Source organism: Callithrix jacchus, chromosome 22, assembly GCF_049354715.1.
Source record: "Callithrix jacchus isolate 240 chromosome 22, calJac240_pri, whole genome shotgun sequence".
Classification (NCBI taxonomy): Eukaryota; Metazoa; Chordata; class Mammalia; order Primates; family Cebidae; genus Callithrix; species Callithrix jacchus.
This window is the reverse complement of record NC_133523.1, coordinates 42192295-42211594: the sequence shown is the minus strand read 5'-3', so window position 1 is coordinate 42211594 and position 19300 is coordinate 42192295. Positions and strand designations below refer to the sequence as shown.

The following is a 19300-nucleotide window of genomic DNA, read 5'->3' as shown; positions in this document are numbered from 1 at the left end:
TTTTTTTTTTTTTTTTGAGGCAGAGTTTCGATCTTGTTGCCCAGGCTGGAATGCAATTGTTGGGGTCCGGCACGTCTGCCAGGGGGCTACTGACCTGTGGGAGTCCCCGAGACCGCCAACATAGATGTCTCGTTCAACCTGAGGGAGAGAGTGCGTGGAAGTGAAAGAAAAGAGAAAAGCGGAGTCTGGAGGGCTGGCTTAGGCTATGTCCAAGCAGCAATTTTATTTTTGCAATATGTTCCATTATATACTTTTCTGAAGTTAATGTTATTTATGCCAGATCAACATACTTAAGTTACAGTAAGCAAGTTACGCCCACTAAGTTACGCCCAGCAAGTAAGTTATGCCCAGTAAGTTACAGTCACGCCCAGTAAGTTACCGTAAGTTACCAAGTGTAAAGACTTAAGTTAATATTTTACAATGAAGGTAACAAGGGTCCAAAATGAACACAATCAAGCAATAAACCATAAAGAGCCAAAAGTGGACACAATGCCACCCAAGTCCTCATATCCATAAAATGATGTCTGTTAATTATTTTGAATAGCATAGTCCTTCTCTCGGTTCCTGCTTTCCCTCAGCTCGACTCCCCCAACGGGGGATCTGTGTCCCGGCTCAAGCTCATCGTATGGTGAGGCGCATTTCCTAGGGGCCTCACATGGGAGCGATCCCCACAGATCCCTCATGCAATGGCACGATCTCGGTTCACTGCAACCTCCGTCTCCCAGGTTCAAGCGATTCTCCTGCCTCAGCCTCCAGAGTACCTGGGATTACAGGCATGCACCACTATGCCTGGCTAATTTTGTATTTTTAGTAGAGATGGGGGTTCTCCATTTTGGTCAGGCTGGCCTTGAACTCCTACACCTCAGGTGATCGCCACCCGGCCTCCCAATGTCCTTGGATTACGGGCGTGAGCCACCCCGCCAGGCTGGAAGAGGATCTTAGAAGGGCCTGATTCCTGAGGAGTCTCAGGACCTGATGAACAGAGGAGATAGGGTAGTCATGTACAGTTGTGCAGATTTTTTTTTTTAAGAGGGTGTCTTGCTCTGTCACCCAGACAAGGGAAAGCCCAGGCTCTTAGATCTGTGGGAGGGAAGAGGTGCCTGTGTCGGGGCTCCTGTGTTTTCGGGAGGAAGGGGTTGGGAGCTGGGAGATGAACATTCTGAGGGCTGAGCAGCTGGTAGTGGGGACCACAGCCTGGGTCCCGGGAAGCAGAAGGAAGGAAGGAAGGAGATCAAAGCGGAGCCCGCGGTTAAACAGTTTTATTTTTCTGGAGGGCGCGCGCGTGGGGCTGGGAGCGGGTGGAGGCGGCCGGGCGAGGCGGGGCGCTCACTCCCGCTTCCGCAGGTGGATGTAGATGATCCCGCTGACCAGGGCGAGGGGGAAGGCCACCCAGGCCAGGGCGAAGCAGTAACCGAAGCTGCCCCCTGGCGGGTGCTTCACCAGGATCTCCTCGGCGTGAATGGCGTAGATCAGGGCCCCGGTAAACACCGCCACGCCTGGAGAAGACGGAAACCATGCGTCACGCAGTACCCTCCAGGAAGACTACATTTCCCAACATCCCCGGGGGGCAAAGAAGCGCCAGAGGGCGAGTGGGCAGCGCTGCTGCCTGCTGGGAGTTGTTCTCTCCCCAGCGCCGTGCAACTGCAGCGCGGCCTTGGGTGACTGATTTAATAATCTCTCTAGGTCGCATTTGCCCTTCCATAAAATGGGACTATATCTCTCTGTCCATCCAAGGAATATTTTCGAGTGTGTTTCTATAAGCCAAACATGCAATCGTAGATTAATAAAGCAAGAGAGAGGCTTTGCAAGAACCTAGGGAGATGCTTCCCAAACTGAGGACTATGATTAAGTTAGCCCTTTGCACCTGAAGTCAAAATATTGAAAAATAAGCAAAACTCCCTGAAGTGTCTGATGCACAATATGCACGCTAGATACAGCGGTTGGCTGACAGAAATACCATTACTCTTATAATTCAGAGAACTCTACTGAGGTGCTAATTAGCTTATCCCCCCACCTCGCCCCCAATCCCTGGGATCGAAACTATTTACCTGTTACCAAAACTACGAAACTTCTTCCCCAGCCCTGGCTCCCTGAAGCCCTAAGTTCCCTAATGACTCATAAGCACAAGCCACAACTATCATTAGCCACTGAAAACTACAAGTCCCAGCAATCCCTGGGGGCAGAGAGGTAGCCCACAGAGGCACCTCCTGTGGCTCCTGGGGTGTTGAAAATTGTTTTCTTCTACAAGAGGCCCATGCTCAGGGCCCCCAGCATCCTGATGCACCCCACTCCCTTCCGCTCAATTCTTGGGGGGTTAGGGGTGGGGAGGGGCAGTGCTCACTGGTACAAAGCTGGCAGAGGCCAGTGGCATAGAAGAGGCCTCCTCGTCGCATGGTGTAGAGCTGGAACATGAACAGGATGAAGGACAGACAGCAGAGGATGAGGGAGAGCACCATGAGGACCTGCACCGCCTTCAGCCAGCCTGCAGTAAGGAGGACACAGAGGGGACGTCACGGTGGGTCCCGAGTTCCAGCTCAACCTGCTTGCTCACCATGTGACCCTTCTCTGCCCCATCCCTGCTCCCCTTTAGAGCCATACAAGCTTAGATACTTAGATGTATCACTTACATTGACCTTGAGCCCTGTGACCTTGCTAAATTCTCTTCTCAGTTCTAGTAGTTGCTTTGCAGATTTTTTTTTTTTTTTTTTTTGAGACCAGGTCTTGCTCTGTCATCCAAGCTGGAGGGCAGTGGCACAATCATGGTTTACTGTAGCCTCATCCTCCTGGCCTCAAGCAATCCTCTCACCCGTCGTCCCAAGTAGCTGGGACCACAGGCACAAGCCACCACACCTGGGTAATTTTAAAATTTTTTTGTAGAGACAGGGTCTCCCTATGTTGCCCAGGCTGGTCTTGAACACTGGGGCTCAAGTGATCACCCCTCCTCAGCTTCCCAAGGTGCTGGGATTATAGGCATGAGCCACTGTGCCTGTCCACTTTGCAGAATTTTACAGGATTTTCTACATAAACAGTATGTTTAGTGGGAATAGAGACACTTTTCCCTAATTCATTTCCCAGGACTTTAATTTCTTTTTCTTAACTTGTTGCACTGGCAACTCCAGCAAAACATTGAATAGAAGTGGTGAGTGCAGGCCACATGCTTTAATCTGAGTTTTGCATTAAATCTTTCACACAGAATTTTACATAGATGCAGCATATCTATAACTTTACTTTAGACCTCCAATGCACCTGGCCCCACTCCTTTAAACCCCCTTTTTTTTTTTTTGAGATGGAGTCTTATTCCTGTTGTGCAGGCTGGAGTGCAGTGGTGCAATCTTGGCTCACTGCAACCTTTACTTCCTGGGTTCAAATGATTCTCCTTTCTCAGCTTCCCGAGTAGTTGGGATTACAGGAGTGCACCACCACGCCTGGCTAATTTTTGTATTTTTAGTAAAGTTGAGGTTTCACAGTGTTGGCCAGCTGCGCTCGAACTCCTGACCTCAGGTGATCCACCCGCCTTAGCTTCCCAAAGTGCTGGGATTACAGGCATGAGCCACTGTGCCCAGCCCCCTTTAGAACCTTAAAGTGGTTTCAGCCCCATCCCCTGGGAACTTGGATAAATTGGTCCCAAGCATCCATTCAGAGCACCATCCCCATCTCCTTAGAGCTTTGGAAACATAATTTAGTCTTCTCAGAATCTTGGGAGCTTTCTTTCTGTTCCTTAAACCTATAGCATGCCATCTTACCCTTTCTGAGTCAGAGGACGAGGCTTTTATCTATATGGCCTCTTCAAAACAGGAGGTACTGGCTGAGCACAGTGGCTCACGCCTGTAATCCCAGCACTTTGGGAGGCTGAGGCAGGTGGATCACCTGAGGTCAGGAGTTTGAGACCAGCCTGGCTAATGTGGTGAAACCCCCGTCTCTACTAAAAATACAAAATTGGCCAGGGGTGGTGGTGCACACCTGCACTCCCAGCTGCTCTCAGGAGGCTGAGGCAGGAGAATCGCTTGAACCTGGGAGGCAGAGGTTGCAGTGAGCCGAGATAGAGCCACTGTACTCCAACCTGGGCAAGAGCAGCAAAATTCTGTCTCAAAAAAAAAAAAAAAAGAACAAGAGGTAGGTACATCCAGACAGGTGGGACATGCATCAGCCCTAGGCACTCAGCCACTCAGGCCAGGACCTCACCCACTCCATCTTTAAGGGCTTCCCAATTCTCTGTCCTCTGAGGACACTAGGGGTTTCCTTCCCCTTTGCAGACCAGTCCCGCCCCCTCACCCCTCACCATTCTCGCTGACGTTACTGCAGGCCCATGTTTTGTTTTCGTTGTTCCACGTGCAGTCATACCAGAGATTCAGGGACTCTTTCCCAGGGAGAGTCCACCAGGACTGGGATGGACAGAGAATGAAACAAGGGGCAGGGTTAAGGAAGGAGAGGGGACAGGGTCAGAGAGACTGTGGGGAGGATTAGGAAAAGGGCGAGGTGTCTGGGCTGGGGTGGAACTGGGGAGAGCTAGGATTTAACGTGAAAGGGGGTGGGGTCAGAACAGGGAGGAGGCATTGGAGGTGGAGCTAAAAGGGTCAATCTGGTGGCTCAGGCCTGTCATCCCAGCACTGTGGGAGGCCGAGGTGGGTGGGTCACTTGAGGCCAAAGGTTCGAGACCAGCCTTGGCAACATGGTGAAACCCCGTCTCTATTAACATAAAGAAATTAGCCAGGCATGATGGTGGGTGCTGGTAATCCCAGCTGCTTGGAGGGGGCTGAGGCAGGAGAATCGCTTGAACCCAGGAGGCCGAGGGTGCAGTGAGCCAAGATCGAATCACTGCACTCCAGCCTGGGGGACAGGGGTGAGACCCTGTTTCAAAATAAGTAAAATAAATACTAAGTAAAAGGGGCGGGGCCAGAGTGTTTTTAGAGGAGGGGCGTGGCGGGATTGTGCAGGGGAGCAGAAGGCCCTGAGCTCCAAGTAGGCTTACCTTGTCCAAGGTGGCCACGAAAAGCAGGATGAGAATGAGGATGTGAAGGGCCGAGACCACCAGCAAGAGGAGCGACATGGCTGCAGTGGAAGCCTGGGAGGGGGGGAGCAGGGGACAGAGTCTCAAGAGGTTGGCACAGGCCAGGCACAGTGGCTCATACCTATAATCTCAGCCCTTGGGAAGCAGAGGCAGGAGGATCACCTGAGGTCAGGAGATGGAGACCAGCCTGGCCAACATGGTGAAACCCCATCTCTACTAAAAATACAAAATTAGCTGGGCATGGTGGCGCATGCCTGTATTCCCAGCTACTCGGGAGGCTGAGGCAGGGGAATCACTTGAACCCGGGAGGCAGAGGTTGCAGTGAGCAGAGATTGTGTCATTGCACTCCAGCCTGGGCGACAGAGCAAGACTCTGTCTCAAAAAAAAACAAAAACAAAAGAGTTTGGCACAAAGGTAGGTGAGATGTCTCCTGATGGAGGAAGGGCTTCGGTGCAGACACCTGGGTCTCTCAGGGAGAAGGGGGTGGGGCCTGGATTCCCGAGTTCCTCGTGGGCTGCAGGGGTGGAGAGGGCCAGAGATGGACCCTTGGGGTCCCGGAATGAGGAGGATTAGCAATGTGGCTCTTTTCTCCCCAGAGCCCTGTCTCTGGGTACATACAGGCCAGATAGTGAAAATTCAAGTTGAGACCCCCGCCTTGCACCCCGATGTATTAGGAGCGAGGAGCTGTCCCCAGCGACAGGCATCCTTGACTCACACCACTCCTCTCCTGGGGTGAGGGGAGGAGGGGGACCTGGTGAGTCATCTGGTGACTCATCCCACCCCCCTGCCTCTAAGCACCAGGGAAACCCCAGCCCCTGGTGATGTCCACGAGGTCCTCACCCCACCCTGCTGCCAGACTGGCGCTTGCTGGGCATCTTCTGGAGGAAATGGATGGGATTCGCACTGGGGGGAAGAGAGGCCTGAGAAGAAGGAGTTAGCCTCCCAGGACCCTTTGGTGCCCAGGAACGGAGGACCTAGACGTCTCCCAGACTTGGGGTGTTGTCACGCAATGCCCTGATCTTAGGGCCCTCAGAGGAGAGTGGACACGGCTCAGGAAAAACTGCATGAAGTTTTCCCGTGGAGGGCTCTGCAGGACCCCAAAACTTTGCCCAGCTCCACCCCTTCCTATATCCCCATCTCAAGTACTAGGAGACCACTTAATAAGTTACAAGGATTTCCAAGAGTGGGGGGATCTCTCCCAGCCTGGGGATGTCCTTCCCAAACTGCTACATTCCCAAGTAAATTAAGAAGTCTCAGGCCGGAATAACGGACTGGAAACTTACCGAGAGCCGCGAAAAAAGTCAGAGCTGGAGTCGGAGTCTCGTCCCTCGCTCGGGCCTCCGTGCCCCGCCCTTCTCCTCCCTCCTTCCACCCTCCCGAGGCCCCCTCCCTCCCGCCTCCCTGGCCGCCTTCCTCCCTCCCGCTCTCCCCTCCAATCCGGAACCCTTTCTTTCTCGCTGGCTTTCCTTCTGCCTCTCTTCTCTCCCTCCTGCCCTCACTTTCTGGGCCTTCTCCTCTCTTGCTCCCGTTTTCCTTTCTCTCCTCCTCTTAATATATACTGACCCTTTTATACCCACCCTCACCGCACCCAGCTCAAGTCGGCTGCCAGTGGGAGGGCCCAGGCACTCTGGTTCCTCTTTCTTTGGGCCCCCACCCAGTCTCCCCAGACAGTCATCTTTTGGGGCTCCCTCCCAGGGTTGAGATGAGAGAGTCCTGGAATGGGGCCCTCGGGTGGGGCATGCATCAGGAGTGGGAGGGCCCGATTCTTAGGACCCTTGGGTCTTGAGGTCTTGTCCTGGGACGGGATGTCTGCTTTACCTGATGGAGCTTGGAGCTGGAGAGGAGTCTGGGAAAGGAGGCCAGATTTCTGTGGCATGGATGGAGGTTGGGCTGGTGAACTTGGCCCCGTGGTGAGGGTCAGAGGATGGGAGGTGAAATTTGTGAAACTCGGCAACGCACGGTGACTCACGCCTGTAATCTCAGCACTTTGGGAGGCTGGGGCGGGTGGATCACTTGAGCCCTGGAGTTCGAGACCAGCCTGGCCAACATGATGGAATCCTGTCTCTACTAAAAATACAAAAATTAGCCGAGTATGGTGGCCTGCGCCTGTAATCCCAGCTACTCTTGGGACTGAGGCAGGAGAATCGCCTGAATGCGAGAGGTGGATGCTGCAGTGAGTCGAGATCGCACCGCTGCACTCCAGCTGGGCAACAGGAGACTCTGACTCAAAAAAAAAGGAAATGTGTGAAACTCTGGAAGTGGGAGGAGGGGGAAGTTAAGGATCCCAGCGCCGTCATTTCCTGGCTCAGTTACCTTGATCCAATTCTTTCACCCATCTGGGTTCCAGTATCTTGGTCTATGTCGAGAGAATAATAACACTGACAAAATGCTAATACTGATAATAATAATTCTATACTTATGCTGAATGAATAAGGTAATAGCAATACCAGCACACACCCACACCTCACCTATTCCTTACTTCATCAAACATGTATTGGACATCTACTCTGATCTGGGAGTTAATAATGAAAGCAGACATGAGCCCTGCTGGTATTATAGAGTTTGTCTTCTGGGAGAGAGAGACAGACAAGAGAAAACACAGCAGTGATGAAGATACATTTCAGATAGGGTAAGTGCCTTGAAAAATAAATACAATAGGCTGGCGCAGAGGTGCACACCTGCAATCCCAGCAATTTGGAAGGCTGAGGCCGGCAGATCACCTGAGGTCAAGAGTTCAAGACCAGCCTGGCCACCGTGGTGAAATGCTGTCTCTACTAAAAATACAAAAATTAGCCAGGCATGGTAGCAGGCGCCTGTAGTCCCAGCTACTGGGGAGGCTGAGACAGGAGAATTGCTTGAATTCGGGAGGCGGAGGTTGTGCTGATTGTGCTACTTGCATTCCAGCCTGGGTGACAAGGTGAGACTCCATCTCAAAAAAAAAGAAAAGAAAAGAAAAATACATCAAATCAAATAGAGTGATAGAGATAATGACGGGATGTGGGGGGAGACTACTTGAAACGGGGTAATCAGGGAAGGCCTCTTGGAGGAGGTAACATTTGAGCTGAGACCTGAAGACAGGAGTCATTTGAACGCAGGGGTGAGGGAGCGGCAGGGGCGGGGTGGGAAGAGGAAGTACAAAAGCTCTTAAGGCTTTTGAGAACAAGCTCAGGTTGTTTAGGGGCAGACAGAAGGGCCAGTGTGGCTGGAGCACAGGGAGACAGAGGGAGTGGTGAGAAGGGAAATCAAAGAGTGCCCTTGAGGACTAGGGGAGGAATTTGGATTTCATTCTCAGTGCAGTGGGAAGCCATTGGGTTTTAAGAGAAGTGTAGTACCAAAGATTTTGTTGTTGTTGTTGAGATGCAATCTCGCTCTGTCATCCAGGCTGGAGTCCAGTGGCATGATCTCGGCTCACTGCAACCTCTGCCTCCCGGGTTCAAGTGATTCTCCTGCCTCAGCCTCCCAAGTAGCTGGGATTACAGGTGCTCGCCACCATGCCCAGCGAATTTTTGTATTTTTAGTAGAGACGGGGTTTCACCAAGTTGGCCAGGCTGGTCTTGAACTCCTGACCTCCAGTGATCTGCCTGCCTTGGCCTCCCAAAGTGCTGGGATTACAGGCATGAGCCACCACGCCTGGCCCCAAAGGCTAAATGTATACTATTATTTTTATTTATTTTGGGGATATTAGAGTGTGTGTGTGGGGGGTGATGACCACTACCTACATGAATCTCTTGGGAGGGGACCAAGTGTCCAGGACTCTGATTAATCGAGAGCAGGGGAATTCAAATCCTGGATCCAGGGAAGGGAACTGGATGATGGACAGGATGTCTGGGTATCTGATGGGGCCAGAGCTGGGTTTGGGATAGCTGTTGGTGATTTGGGCTCCCTGAGGGGGTGAGGCATGCACAGTTCAGTGCCTGGCTGGGTACCCTGAGACCTGGAAGCTGGGATACCAGTATAGCACAGATTCCAGAGCCACACTGGTTGGACTAAAAATCCAAGCTGTTTTACCCATTGGCTGTGTGATTTTGGGCAAGTTACTGGTAACTTCTCTATGCCTCAGTTTCTTCATCCGAAAAAAGAGATAATAGTAAATACATTATAGGGTAGTTCTCAGGGTAGTGCTTGGCCCACTGTAAGTACTGTATGTGCTCATCATATCAGGGATTGGGGGGGACCCTGATTCAGGATTTCTAGGAGTTGGGGAAGGGGCAAATTCTTGAGTCCATTGGGTCTCAAGGCTAAAGCTGGGAATCCAAAAGGAGGGTCTCTGGGGTAGGAAAATAAGTAGTCCCTTAGGTGCCTAAGTGGGACAGAGACTGGCGGTCTGCACTCAGATCCCTAAGGAAGTTGCAAAGTTTGGGTCACTGACGGAAAAATTAGGGTCTGGGGAGCCATGTGTTCTTCCTGGGGTGCAGGGAAGGGGGGCTGCACCTTCTTGGGAGGAGTAGGGGTAGCCAGGGGCTAGGAAGATGGAAACTTGGGCCGAAGAGGTGAAAAACACGAGTCTAGGACTCAGAATCAAGTTCCCTGGGTGGAATCGGCGCCAGGCTTGGGTACCCTGGGGATATTACGGGGGTCCCCACGGTAGGGCTATGTAGAAGGGGAAGAATCAGGGAATTTGAGGGCAGCGGAGGGATCTCCCCTCCAGGGCCTCGGAGATTATGAGCTGAGCAGAGCGAAAGCGGGCCGCTTCCTCCCACAGGAAACCGCAGGCGTCGGGCACACCCAGCCTGCAGGGAGAGGCGTTCACTGCCCGCCCGCCCGCCTGGAAAGGCCCATGTGGGTAACCGCTGCCGCGGAGGGGGCGTGCCTTACAGGGCGAGTGGGTGTAACCAAGCGGGGGCGGTACGAGCGCCCGAGGCCCCGCCCACTTCCGCCTCTCGAAGCGCGGAAGCGGTAGGCGGCGAAGGGCTTTTGGCGGCTTCCCGGGAAGCCGTTGATCGCGCTTGCGTAGTGAACTGCTGAGGCAGTGGTGAGCGCTACTTCTCAACTCGCGGCTTCGGCACCGCCTTCCTTTCTGTGAATCCCTAATCTAATGTGGTATCAGTCAGCTTAAGACAGGCACCTCACGGATTCGGTCTCGAAGGACCTCGGCCTGGCTTCAAGGGCTTCCATAAAGGTCCCCGCAGGCTCTTTCAGCTCCCGCCGCTTCCAGGCCCGCGGTACTCCTGAGACCTCAGCCTCGAGCTCCCCAGGACCGTTCCGACCTCCCCCAGGTCGTCCAGGCCTGAGGGCCTCCCGATTAGGCCGCCCTTCACCGCCCTCTCACCAGGCTCCACGTAAGACCTTCCAAACCCGGCCCTGGCAGCCCGCCCCTTACGGGGACGCCCCTCCCCTCGCCAGCCCCGAGGCCCCGCCATTTACAGGTGTCTTTGCCCCTGCCCTCATCAGCCCGGAAGCCCCGCCCTTTGCAGGTCCCCCGTGCCCCGCCCCTGCCGGCTCCGAAGCCCCGTCCCCCGGAGTTCCCACTCTCCTCACAGGTCTCAGCCCCGCCCACCATAGCTCCGTATGCCCCGCCCCTCTCAGGCCTCACGGCCCCGCCCCTCGCAGGGCTCAGCAGCCCACCCATCACATGCCCTCCCGGCTCCGCCCCTTGCAGAACCTCCCCGCCCATTGGTTCATCTTTTTTTTTTTTTTTTTTTGAGACGGAGTTTAGCTTTTGGGACCCAGGCTGGAGTGCAATGGCGCAATCTCGGCTCACCGCAACCTCCGCCTCCTGGGTTCAGGCAATTCTCCTGCCTCAGCCTCCCGAGTAGCTGGGATTACAGGCACGCGCCACCATGCCCAGCTAATTTTGTTTTTTTGTATTTTTAGTAGAGACGGGGTCTCAACATGTTGACCAAGATGGTCTCGATCTCTTGACCTCATGATCCACCCGCCTTGGCCTCCCAAAGTGCTGGGATTACAGGTACCAGCCACCACGCCCCGCTAATTTTTTTGTACTTCTGGTGGAGACGGGATTTCACCATTTTGGCCAGGCTGGTCTCGTACTTCTGACCTCAGGTGATCCGCCCACCTCGGCCTTCGAAAGTGCTGAGATTACAGGCGCGAGCCACCGCAACCCACCTCGCCCATCAGTTCTAAGTCCACGGGAACCCTGCAGGTCTAGCCTCGCAGCCTTCTCTGCCCCTCCTCCCATAGTTTCTCCCACGGCCTCGGTCCCTCCCCGGCTACTGTCCTCAGGCCTCATTGGTCCCTTATCTCCCCAGTAACCAGACCACAACACTGAGCTTGGAGTACCAAGAACAGGTCAGGCCCATCAGCAGGTAGGGCCCCCGACTCCCCCAACTCTGCCCAACCCCCCTACAGCAGGCCCGGGGTTCCCTCTCCCCTGCGACCCAACAGACCCAACAGCCCGGCCTCGGATATCCTGAGAGCCCAGGAGACCTGTCCCTTCCAACTTCGCGCCAGAGTCAGAGCCGAGAAGCAAGACCCACAGTGTGAGAGGTGGGAGGACGGGAGAGGTGTGGGAGCAGCCTGAGATAGGTCTCCCTCCAACCCTTCTTGGAGGAATGAGGTCACCCGCTTGCAATTCCCAGTCGCTTGCAGTTCATGGGCCACCCTCCTTTGGGCCCTCGCTTGCCTGCTGTCTGAAGGGTCTATGTCCATCCCTACAGGAGGCCAGCCCTTTTTGGCCAGGATGCCTTTGGGACGCTCGGCAGGGAGCACCCGCTCCGAGGAGGGAAGCGAGGCCTTTCTGGAGGGAATGGGTAATTAATTCATTCTTTGTCTCGTTCGCCCATTTCTTTTCCAGCCCTTAGCTTTCCCAAGTTCCAAGGCCTATAGGGAAGGGGAGAGTGTCCATCCAGGAGCGCCCTGTGGTGGGAACAGATATGTGCCCTAAGGGAGGCAGGGTGGGCACCACCGTGGGTGGGCCAAGTGTGGGCAGTGGGGCAGGCTGGAGACTTCAGGCAGCAGGAGAAGTTTGAGTGGGGCTCAGCACTCCCTGTGGGAATTGCCAAAGGGAGGAGAAGGGAAGGGTGTTTCTGCAGGGATAACAGAATGTGGACAGAGCAGGCTTTCTCAAACCTGGGTACTGTTGCCTCTTGGGGTGGGGTAGTTCTTTGTTGTGGGGGCTGTCCTGTGTGTTGTAGAATGCCAAGCAGTGTCCATGGCCTCTGGATACTCTGGTACTCACTGGATGCCAGTAGCACCCTCCCTTCCCCACAAATCGTGACAATGACAAATGTCTCTGGGCTGGGCGTGCTGGCTCATGCCTGTAATCCCAGCACTTTGGGAGGCTGAGGAAGGAGGATCACTTGAGCCCAGGAGTTCGAGACCAGCCTGAGCAACACAGTGAGACATCCTATCTACAAAAAAATAAAATGAGCCAGGAGTGGCATACACCTGTAATCCCAGCCACCTGGGAGGCTGAAGTGGAAGGATCACTTGAGCCCGAGAGGTGGAGGCTGCAGTGAGCTGAGATTGTGCCACTGCGCTCCAGCCTGGGGGACACAGTGAGACCCTGTCTGGAAAAAATAAGTCTCTAGATATTGCCAAGTGTTTTTGGAAGGCACCATCACCCTCTGATTGAAAACTGCTGGGCCTTTGGAGGTGGGGAGTGTGTGGGTAAGACTGGAGAGGTGGGTAAGGTCAGGTCACTTGGGGCCTTGGATGCCAGGCTGGGGGGATGAGACTTTGTCCTGTGGGTACTGGCGCATCATGGGAGGCCTGTGAGGGGTACGGGCAAGTGTGGGTGGGGTAGGGTCAGCTGTGGGTGTAGAGACACTATCTGGGACTGTGGGGGAAGGCTGGAAGTTGAGAGAAAGGCTGGGGTGATAGTCCAGGTAGAAGAGGATGAGGCTCAGCCCAGGGGATGGGCTGAGAGAGGGAGGAGGCAAGAGGATGGGGCTGAGGGCTGCTGATGGTGGGGCGGAAAAGGAGGGAGGGAGCAAGAGCTTTCCCAATTCTAGGTGGTGTGCCCAGGTCCCAGAGAACCCAGAGGCCTTCCAGAAGGGCCCTCTGGTGGGATGGGAGTGGCTTTTAGGGGAAAAAGTCCTGAGTTCAGTTTTGGGTATGGAGGGATGAGGAAGCTTGAGGGATCCCGGAACTGAGGTGCAGTCCTAGAGGGGTGCAGGGTGCTGGGTCTGCAGTTCAGTTGCAGTTTGTGAGACCCCAGAGGGAGCAGAATTCCTAGGTCCTTGGCTGGAAGGAGCTGGTGGCCAGGATCCCTGTTGAGTCCCTTGGCTGGCCCTGTTCTCAGTGGATTGGGAGCTGAGTCGACTGCAGCGACAGTGCAAGGTGATGGAGGGGGAGAGGCGGGCCTACAGCAAGGAAGTCCACCAGCGCATCAACAAGCAACTGTGAGCGGGGAGCACGGGCCCTGAGCTGGGGAGGGAGGCAGGCTGGACTCCTGGATCTGAGTGGGAAGCGCAGGAGTGGTGTGTCCCGCCTTTAGCGATGCTGAGTTCTACTCCCTTGCTGGCCCCTCTTCCACCTCCCTGCCTCGGTAGCGAGGAGATCCAGCGCTTGGAGGAGGTACGCGCGGATCTCCAGGTGCAGATCAGTGCAGCCCAGAGCCAGGTCAAGCGGCTTCGGGACAGCGAGCGGCTGGAGAACCTGGACCGCCTGCTGAAGGGCCGGATCCAGGTGCAGGCGGAGGTCGAGGAGCTGCAGGAGCAGACCAGGGCCCTGGACAAACAGGTGGATTCTGAGATGGGTTTCTGCAAATCCTACTTACACGGGCAAGTGTTATAACCTCCCTGAGCCTTAGCTTTCTCATATGAAATCAGGCTATGAGGCCAGGCGCGGTGGCTCACGCCTGTAATCCCAGCACTTTGGGAGGCTGAGGCGGGCAGATCACTTGAGGTCAGGAGTTCAAGATCAGCTTGGCCAATGTGATGAAACCTCATCGCTACAAAAAATACAAAAATTAGCCAGGCGTGGTGGCATATGCCTGTAATCCCAGCTACTCAGGAGGCTGAGGCAGGAGAATCGTTTAAACCTGGGGAAGCAGAGGTTTCAGTGAGCTGAGACTGTGCCACTGCCCTCCAGCCTGGGTGACAGAGTGAGACTCCATCTCAAAAAAAAAAAAAAAAAAAAAAAATCGGGGTGATTGAAAACATCCATCTGGTAGAGTTGTGCTTAGTGGAAATATAGATGTTTGCTGCTTAGCACAGTCCCAGGCATTCCAAGAGCGGACTGTGTGGTTAAGCAGGAAAGGTTCACATGCTAGAGTCACTGAAATCTATGTTAGGGTCCTGAGTCTGACATCGGAGCTCTGTGGCCACGGGCAGGCAGGTTTTCACCTCTCTGGGCCCTAGTTTCTTCATCTACAAGAGGATGGTGGCAACACCGCAGTCTAGACAGGTTGTGAATCCCGTCTGTTTCAGGACCTTGCTATTTGACCTTGCAAACAATGTGATTTTTCTAGGCCAGTGATCTGTCAAGTTTTTATGAGCATGACTCATGAGGTGTAGTTCATATGCACCAAGATGCATACTGATGTAAACACACACATATATAAAAATATATCTGAAACAGAAGTTTCAGCAAATAATATTTTTTTCTATGTAGGATTCATCCTGCTAAATGCTGGTCACTCTTCATTTTAAAAACCCTGCTTGTCATTTGGGTGCATGTCCTGAGGCTGAGGGGGCAGGAGTGCTTGAGCCCAGGAGTTTGCGTCTTCAAGGAGTTATGATTGCCCCACTGCACTCCAGCCTGGACAACAGAGAGAGATCCACTTTCTTCTTTCTTTCTTTCTTTTTTATTTTTTTGAGACGGAGTCTCACTCTGTCACCCAGGCTGGTCTCAAACTCCTGACCTCAGGTGATCCACTCACCTCAGCCTCCCAAAGTGCTGGGATTACAGGTGTGAGCCACGTTCCCTGGCCTAGACACCCTTTCTTAAAATCGTGCCACTGTACTCCGGTCCGGGTGACAGAGTGAGACTCTGTCTCAAGACAACAGCAACGAAAAGCAAAACACAGTGATATGGGCACAGGCAAGGAATCCACAAGTCAAGGAATCTCGCTTGCAGAAACTGGCGAAGGCAAGGAATGAAAAGACAAATTCCAGACTGGGAGAAAACATCTGCAAAGCATGTATCTGATAGAGAACTTACATCCAGAATATATTAAGAACTCTCCCAAACTCCACTGAAAAGACGGACCTTACCAAGTGTTGGTGAGGATGTGGAGGAAGTAGAAGTCTCATGGTGGGAATGTAGAATGGCACACGCCTCTTGGCACACAGTTTGTTTTTTGAGATAAAGTCTCGCTTATTGCCCAGGCTGGAGTGCAATGGCACAATCTCAACTCACTGCAACCTCTGCCTCTTCAGTTCAAGCGATTCTCCTGTCTCAGCCTCCAAGTAGCTGTGTACCACCACGCCCAGCTAATTTTTTTGTATTTTTAGTAGAGATGGGGTTTTCACCATGTGATTCAGACATTCCACTCTTAGGTGTTTACCCAAGAGAAAAGAAAGCACATGCCTGTACAATGAATTGTTCATGAACGTTCATAACAACTCAACTTTATTTGTAAAATCAAAAACTGAAACAACCCAAATATCCATCATTGGGTTTTTTCAGTCCCTTGGCTGAATGAATGAGCAAACTGTGCTCTATGCATGCAATGGAATCCGACTCGTGAATCAAAGAAATGGACTATTGATACAACACAGGTGAATCTCAAAATAACTATTCAGTGTGAAAGAAACTAGATACTCTTTTGATCCCCCAAAGAGTCCATACTATACAGTTCCATTAATAGAAAATTCTAGAAAATGCAAACCAATCTATAGTGACAAGAAACAGTTCAGTGATTGCTGGGGGAAAACTTGGCTGCAGGAAGAGAATGGGGTGAGCACAAGGGAACTTTTAGGGGTGGTGGATATTTTCACTATTTTATGTCAAAACATATCAAATTATACACTTTATTTAGAGACGGAGTCTCACTCTCTTGCCCAGGCTGGAGTGCCGTGGTGCAGTCTTGGCTCACTACAGTCTCCACCTCCTGGGTTCAAGCGATTCTCCTGCCTCAGCCTCCCGAGCAGTTGGGACAACAGGTGCCCACCAACATGCTTGGCTAATTTTGTATTTTTAGTAGAGACTAGGTGTCACCCTATTGGCCAGGCTGGTCTTGACCTCCTGACTTCAGGGGATCTGCCCACCTTGGCTTCCCAAAGTGCTGGGATTACAGGCATAAGCCACTATGTGTGGCCCAAATTGTACACTTAATTGTCATCTATTCTTCAATAAGGTGATTATTGAGGCAGGAGGATTGCTTGAGCCTGGCCTGGGAGATGGAGGCTATATTGAGCCATGGTGGTGCCACTGTACTTGCCCCGGGTGACAGAATCAGAACCTATCTCTTAAAAAAAAAGAAAAAAGGAAAGAAAGAAAGTAAATTTTGTTGGGATTCACATGTAGTTGAAAGAAATAACACAGATATGCCCCTTGTAAGCTTTGCTACGTTTTCTCACAGTGTCAACATTTTGGGTGTTTCTTTTTCTTTTCTTTTTTGAGATGCAGCCTCACTCAGTCACCCAGGCTGGAGTGCAGTGCTGCAATCTCGGCTCACTGCAGCCTCCACCTCCCAGGCCAGGCTCAGGTGATTCCTGTGCCTCAGCCACCCGAGTAGCTGGGATTACAGGTATGTGCCATGATGCCCAGCTAATTTTTGTATTTCTAGTAGAGACGGGATTTTGCTATGTTGGCCAGGCTGGTCTCAAACTCCTGACCTCAGGTGATCCACCCACCTCGGCCTCCCAAAGTGCTGGGATTATAAGTGTGAGCCGCTGTGCCTGGCCAACATTTGGATATTTGCGTTTCATCACAGCACTGCTGAAAATCCAGTCTAACAAAGATGTGACATCATGAAAAGGATCATCGCGCCCCCTCATGCTGAACTTGTGAACTACCTTGAGCTAGTAGTTCATGTGGTATCTGACCATCTGATCAATATCAAGGTCTTCCTCAAAAATTTAAAACATCCCAGTGGCCTGGCGTGGTGACTCATGCCTGCAATCCCAGCACTTTGGGAGGCTGAGGTGGGTGGATCACGAGGTCAGGAGTTCAAGACCAGCCTGGCCAACATGAAACCCTATCTCTAAAAAAAGAACAAAAAAATACCCATGGCAAGTCTTAAGTCTGCTGCAGCCTTCTTCAGTATCTCGGTGCACGGGGTTAGTTTGTTAGGGCTGCCGTGACAAAGTTCCACAAATTGGGTGGCTTGTATAACAAAAATCTGTTTTCTCACAGGTCTGAAGGTCAGAAGTCCAAGATCAAGGTGTAGGTTTGGTTCCTTCTGAGTGGTGTGGGGTGAATACGTCTATTCCATGCCTCTTTCTTTGCTTCTGTTGGTTTGCTGGCAGTCTTTGGTACTCTCCACTTGGAGATGCGTCTCCCAATCTCTCAGCCCACTGCAGCCTCCGCCTCCTAGGTTCAAACAATTCCCCTGCCTCAGCCTCCCAAGTAGCTGGGACTACAGGCGCCTGCCACCACGCCCAGCTAATTTTCATATTTTTAATAGAGGTGGGGTTTTGCCATATTGGCCAGGCTGGTCTCAAACTCCTGACTTCAGGTGATCTGCCTGCTTCGGTCTTCCAAAGTGCTGGGATTACAGGTGTGAGCCACTGTGCCTGGCCAACGTAGGAGTTTTTACGGGACACGACTCAACACATAACAGCACAAATTGAAACACGTGTTAAGCAATTCGTTTATCTATTTAGTTCACACGTTTTGTTGGACATCTTCTTTGTCTCAGACACAGAGAAAACAACTCTCTGCCCTCATGGAACCCCCAGTTTGCGTGGAGAGACAGAGCACACCCCAGTAGGCACAGATGGGTACAGAAATGAGAAGGACAGATTGGAAGCTGGTTTGAGGCATAAGCAGACCCAGGGATTCTACTGTCATCATTAGAATGACTAATGTTCATTCTCAGCATCTCTCCAACTCTCCTCTCCACTTCTGCCCACTGGCCCCATTCTCCCAGGATCCTCCCTGTGGTGGGTGCTACGACAGCCAAAGTCCTTCCATCTCATGTGCTCCCCCCGGACTATCAGGAAAGGAGTCAGGGCCGGGCACGGTGGCTCATGCCTGTAATCCCAGCACTTTGGGAGGCCAAGGTGGGCAGATCACCTGAAGTTGGGAGTTCAAGACCAGCCCAACCAACATGGGGAAACCCCATCTCTACTAAAAATACAAAAACTAGCTAGGTGTGGTGGTACATGCCTATAATCCCATCTACTTGGGAGGTTGAGGCATGAGAATCAGTTGAGCCTGGGAGGTGGAGGTTGCAGTGAGCCGAGGTCACGCCACTTCACTCCAGCCTGGGTGACAGAGTGAGACTCTGTCTCAAAAAAAAAAAGGAAACGAGTCAGGCTGGCTTCATGGGGTCACAAGCCTATCTCTAGGCAAAGCTCTGTGAGTCTCTAGAACTGGGTCCTGTGGCCGAGAGGGTGATACACTGTGGTTGGAAGGCCCACCAGAACCTCATGGAGGACTGGGTACAGTCAGCAGAAGGGTACATGGGATTCTGGGGCGATAGGGACAGCTGATGTCTGCCATGTGTAATGACTCATTTTCCCTCGGCCATTCAATCTTTCCCACATCCAGGCAACCATAAACAGGTACCATCCTCTTTCTTCTAGATCCAGGAGTGGGAGACGCGGATCTTTACCCACAGTAAGAATGTCAGGTCCTCGGGATTTATCCGAGATCAGAAGGTCAAGAGCCGGCGAAGGATCAGGATCCTGGAAGACCAATTGGACAGGGTGAGAGTCAACATTCTGGACGCTCGGCCTGCCTGAATTATGGGGTTAGGGGAAGAGCTGGGCATGGTCATTGGGTTCCAAAAACGGCGGACAGTGTGTGCACATGTGTGTCGGGTCGTAGGATTCTGGAGGGATGGAGGTTCCCAAGGAAAGAAGACTGATGGGTCCCTAAAGGGGAGTGAACATTGCTGTCAGCAACCCCGAAGAACCCATGTTTCTCAGGAAACAGGCTGGCCCCAGCTCTGATAAGTGTCTCTTCCCAGGCTGAACTTGGAGGAGGGAGACAGGCCTGGCCTCAGGCCCACTCTTCCAACGGCCTTTCTGCTCCCAGGCCACCTGTCACTTTGACATGCAGCTGGTGCAGAACGCGGCCCTGCGTGAGGAGCTGGATCTGCTGCGGATCGAGAGGAACCACTATCTGAACATGGACCGCAAGCTCAAGAAGGTCAGCTGCCCTGACATCCAGGGGAGGAGAGAGGGACCCCTGCCTGGGTCCTCCCCACAGCTGTTTCCCTATGTGCTCCAGCACTCAGGCCTCAAGTATGGAATTGACTAGAGCTGTAGGCTTGCT

At 52.7% G+C, this 19300-nt stretch overlaps 2 protein-coding genes across 10 annotated transcripts in view; one reads left to right on the top strand and one right to left on the bottom strand.

Annotated features, from left to right (window-relative positions):
• Nucleotides 1-186: 186 nt before the first annotated feature.
• Nucleotides 187-10388, bottom strand: EMP3 (epithelial membrane protein 3 (MAM blood group)). 4 transcript variants are annotated; one of them, XM_078359346.1, is made up of 6 exons: nucleotides 10074-10388; nucleotides 6827-7075; nucleotides 4970-5062; nucleotides 4280-4382; nucleotides 2342-2482; nucleotides 187-1496 (listed from the first exon to the last, which is right to left on the bottom strand). In XM_078359346.1, the coding sequence occupies exons 3-6, from the start codon at nucleotides 5045-5047 to the stop codon at nucleotides 1327-1329; spliced, it is 492 nt and encodes a 163-aa protein (XP_078215472.1). In that variant the 5' UTR covers nucleotides 5048-5062; nucleotides 6827-7075; nucleotides 10074-10388; the 3' UTR covers nucleotides 187-1326. The 4 variants fall into 4 exon arrangements, with proteins under 4 accessions (XP_078215472.1, XP_078215471.1, XP_003735668.1 ...); XM_078359345.1 differs by lacking the exon at nucleotides 10074-10388 and adding an exon at nucleotides 8341-9793 and having other exon boundaries at nucleotides 6827-7364; XM_003735620.6 differs by lacking the exons at nucleotides 6827-7075; nucleotides 10074-10388 and adding an exon at nucleotides 6292-6551.
• Nucleotides 9959-19300, top strand: part of ODAD1 (outer dynein arm docking complex subunit 1) — a 42090-nt gene continuing 32748 nt past the window's right edge. For 3 of the 6 annotated variants that reach the window (XR_013530819.1, XR_008478469.2, XM_017967794.4), the window contains exons 1-5: nucleotides 11610-11718; nucleotides 13212-13311; nucleotides 13462-13651; nucleotides 18607-18729; nucleotides 19061-19174. Coding sequence is in view for 4 of the 6 variants with exons in the window: in XM_017967794.4 (XP_017823283.3) it covers nucleotides 11610-11718; nucleotides 13212-13311; nucleotides 13462-13651; nucleotides 18607-18729; nucleotides 19061-19174 (636 nt within the window). In the remaining 2 variants the exon portion in view is untranslated. Of the gene's footprint in view, nucleotides 10288-11217; nucleotides 11275-11609; nucleotides 11719-13211; nucleotides 13312-13461; nucleotides 13652-18606; nucleotides 18730-19060; nucleotides 19175-19300 lie in introns of those variants that run through there. The other 3 variants (XM_035284295.3, XM_035284294.3, XM_035284297.3) reach the window with 3 other exon arrangements.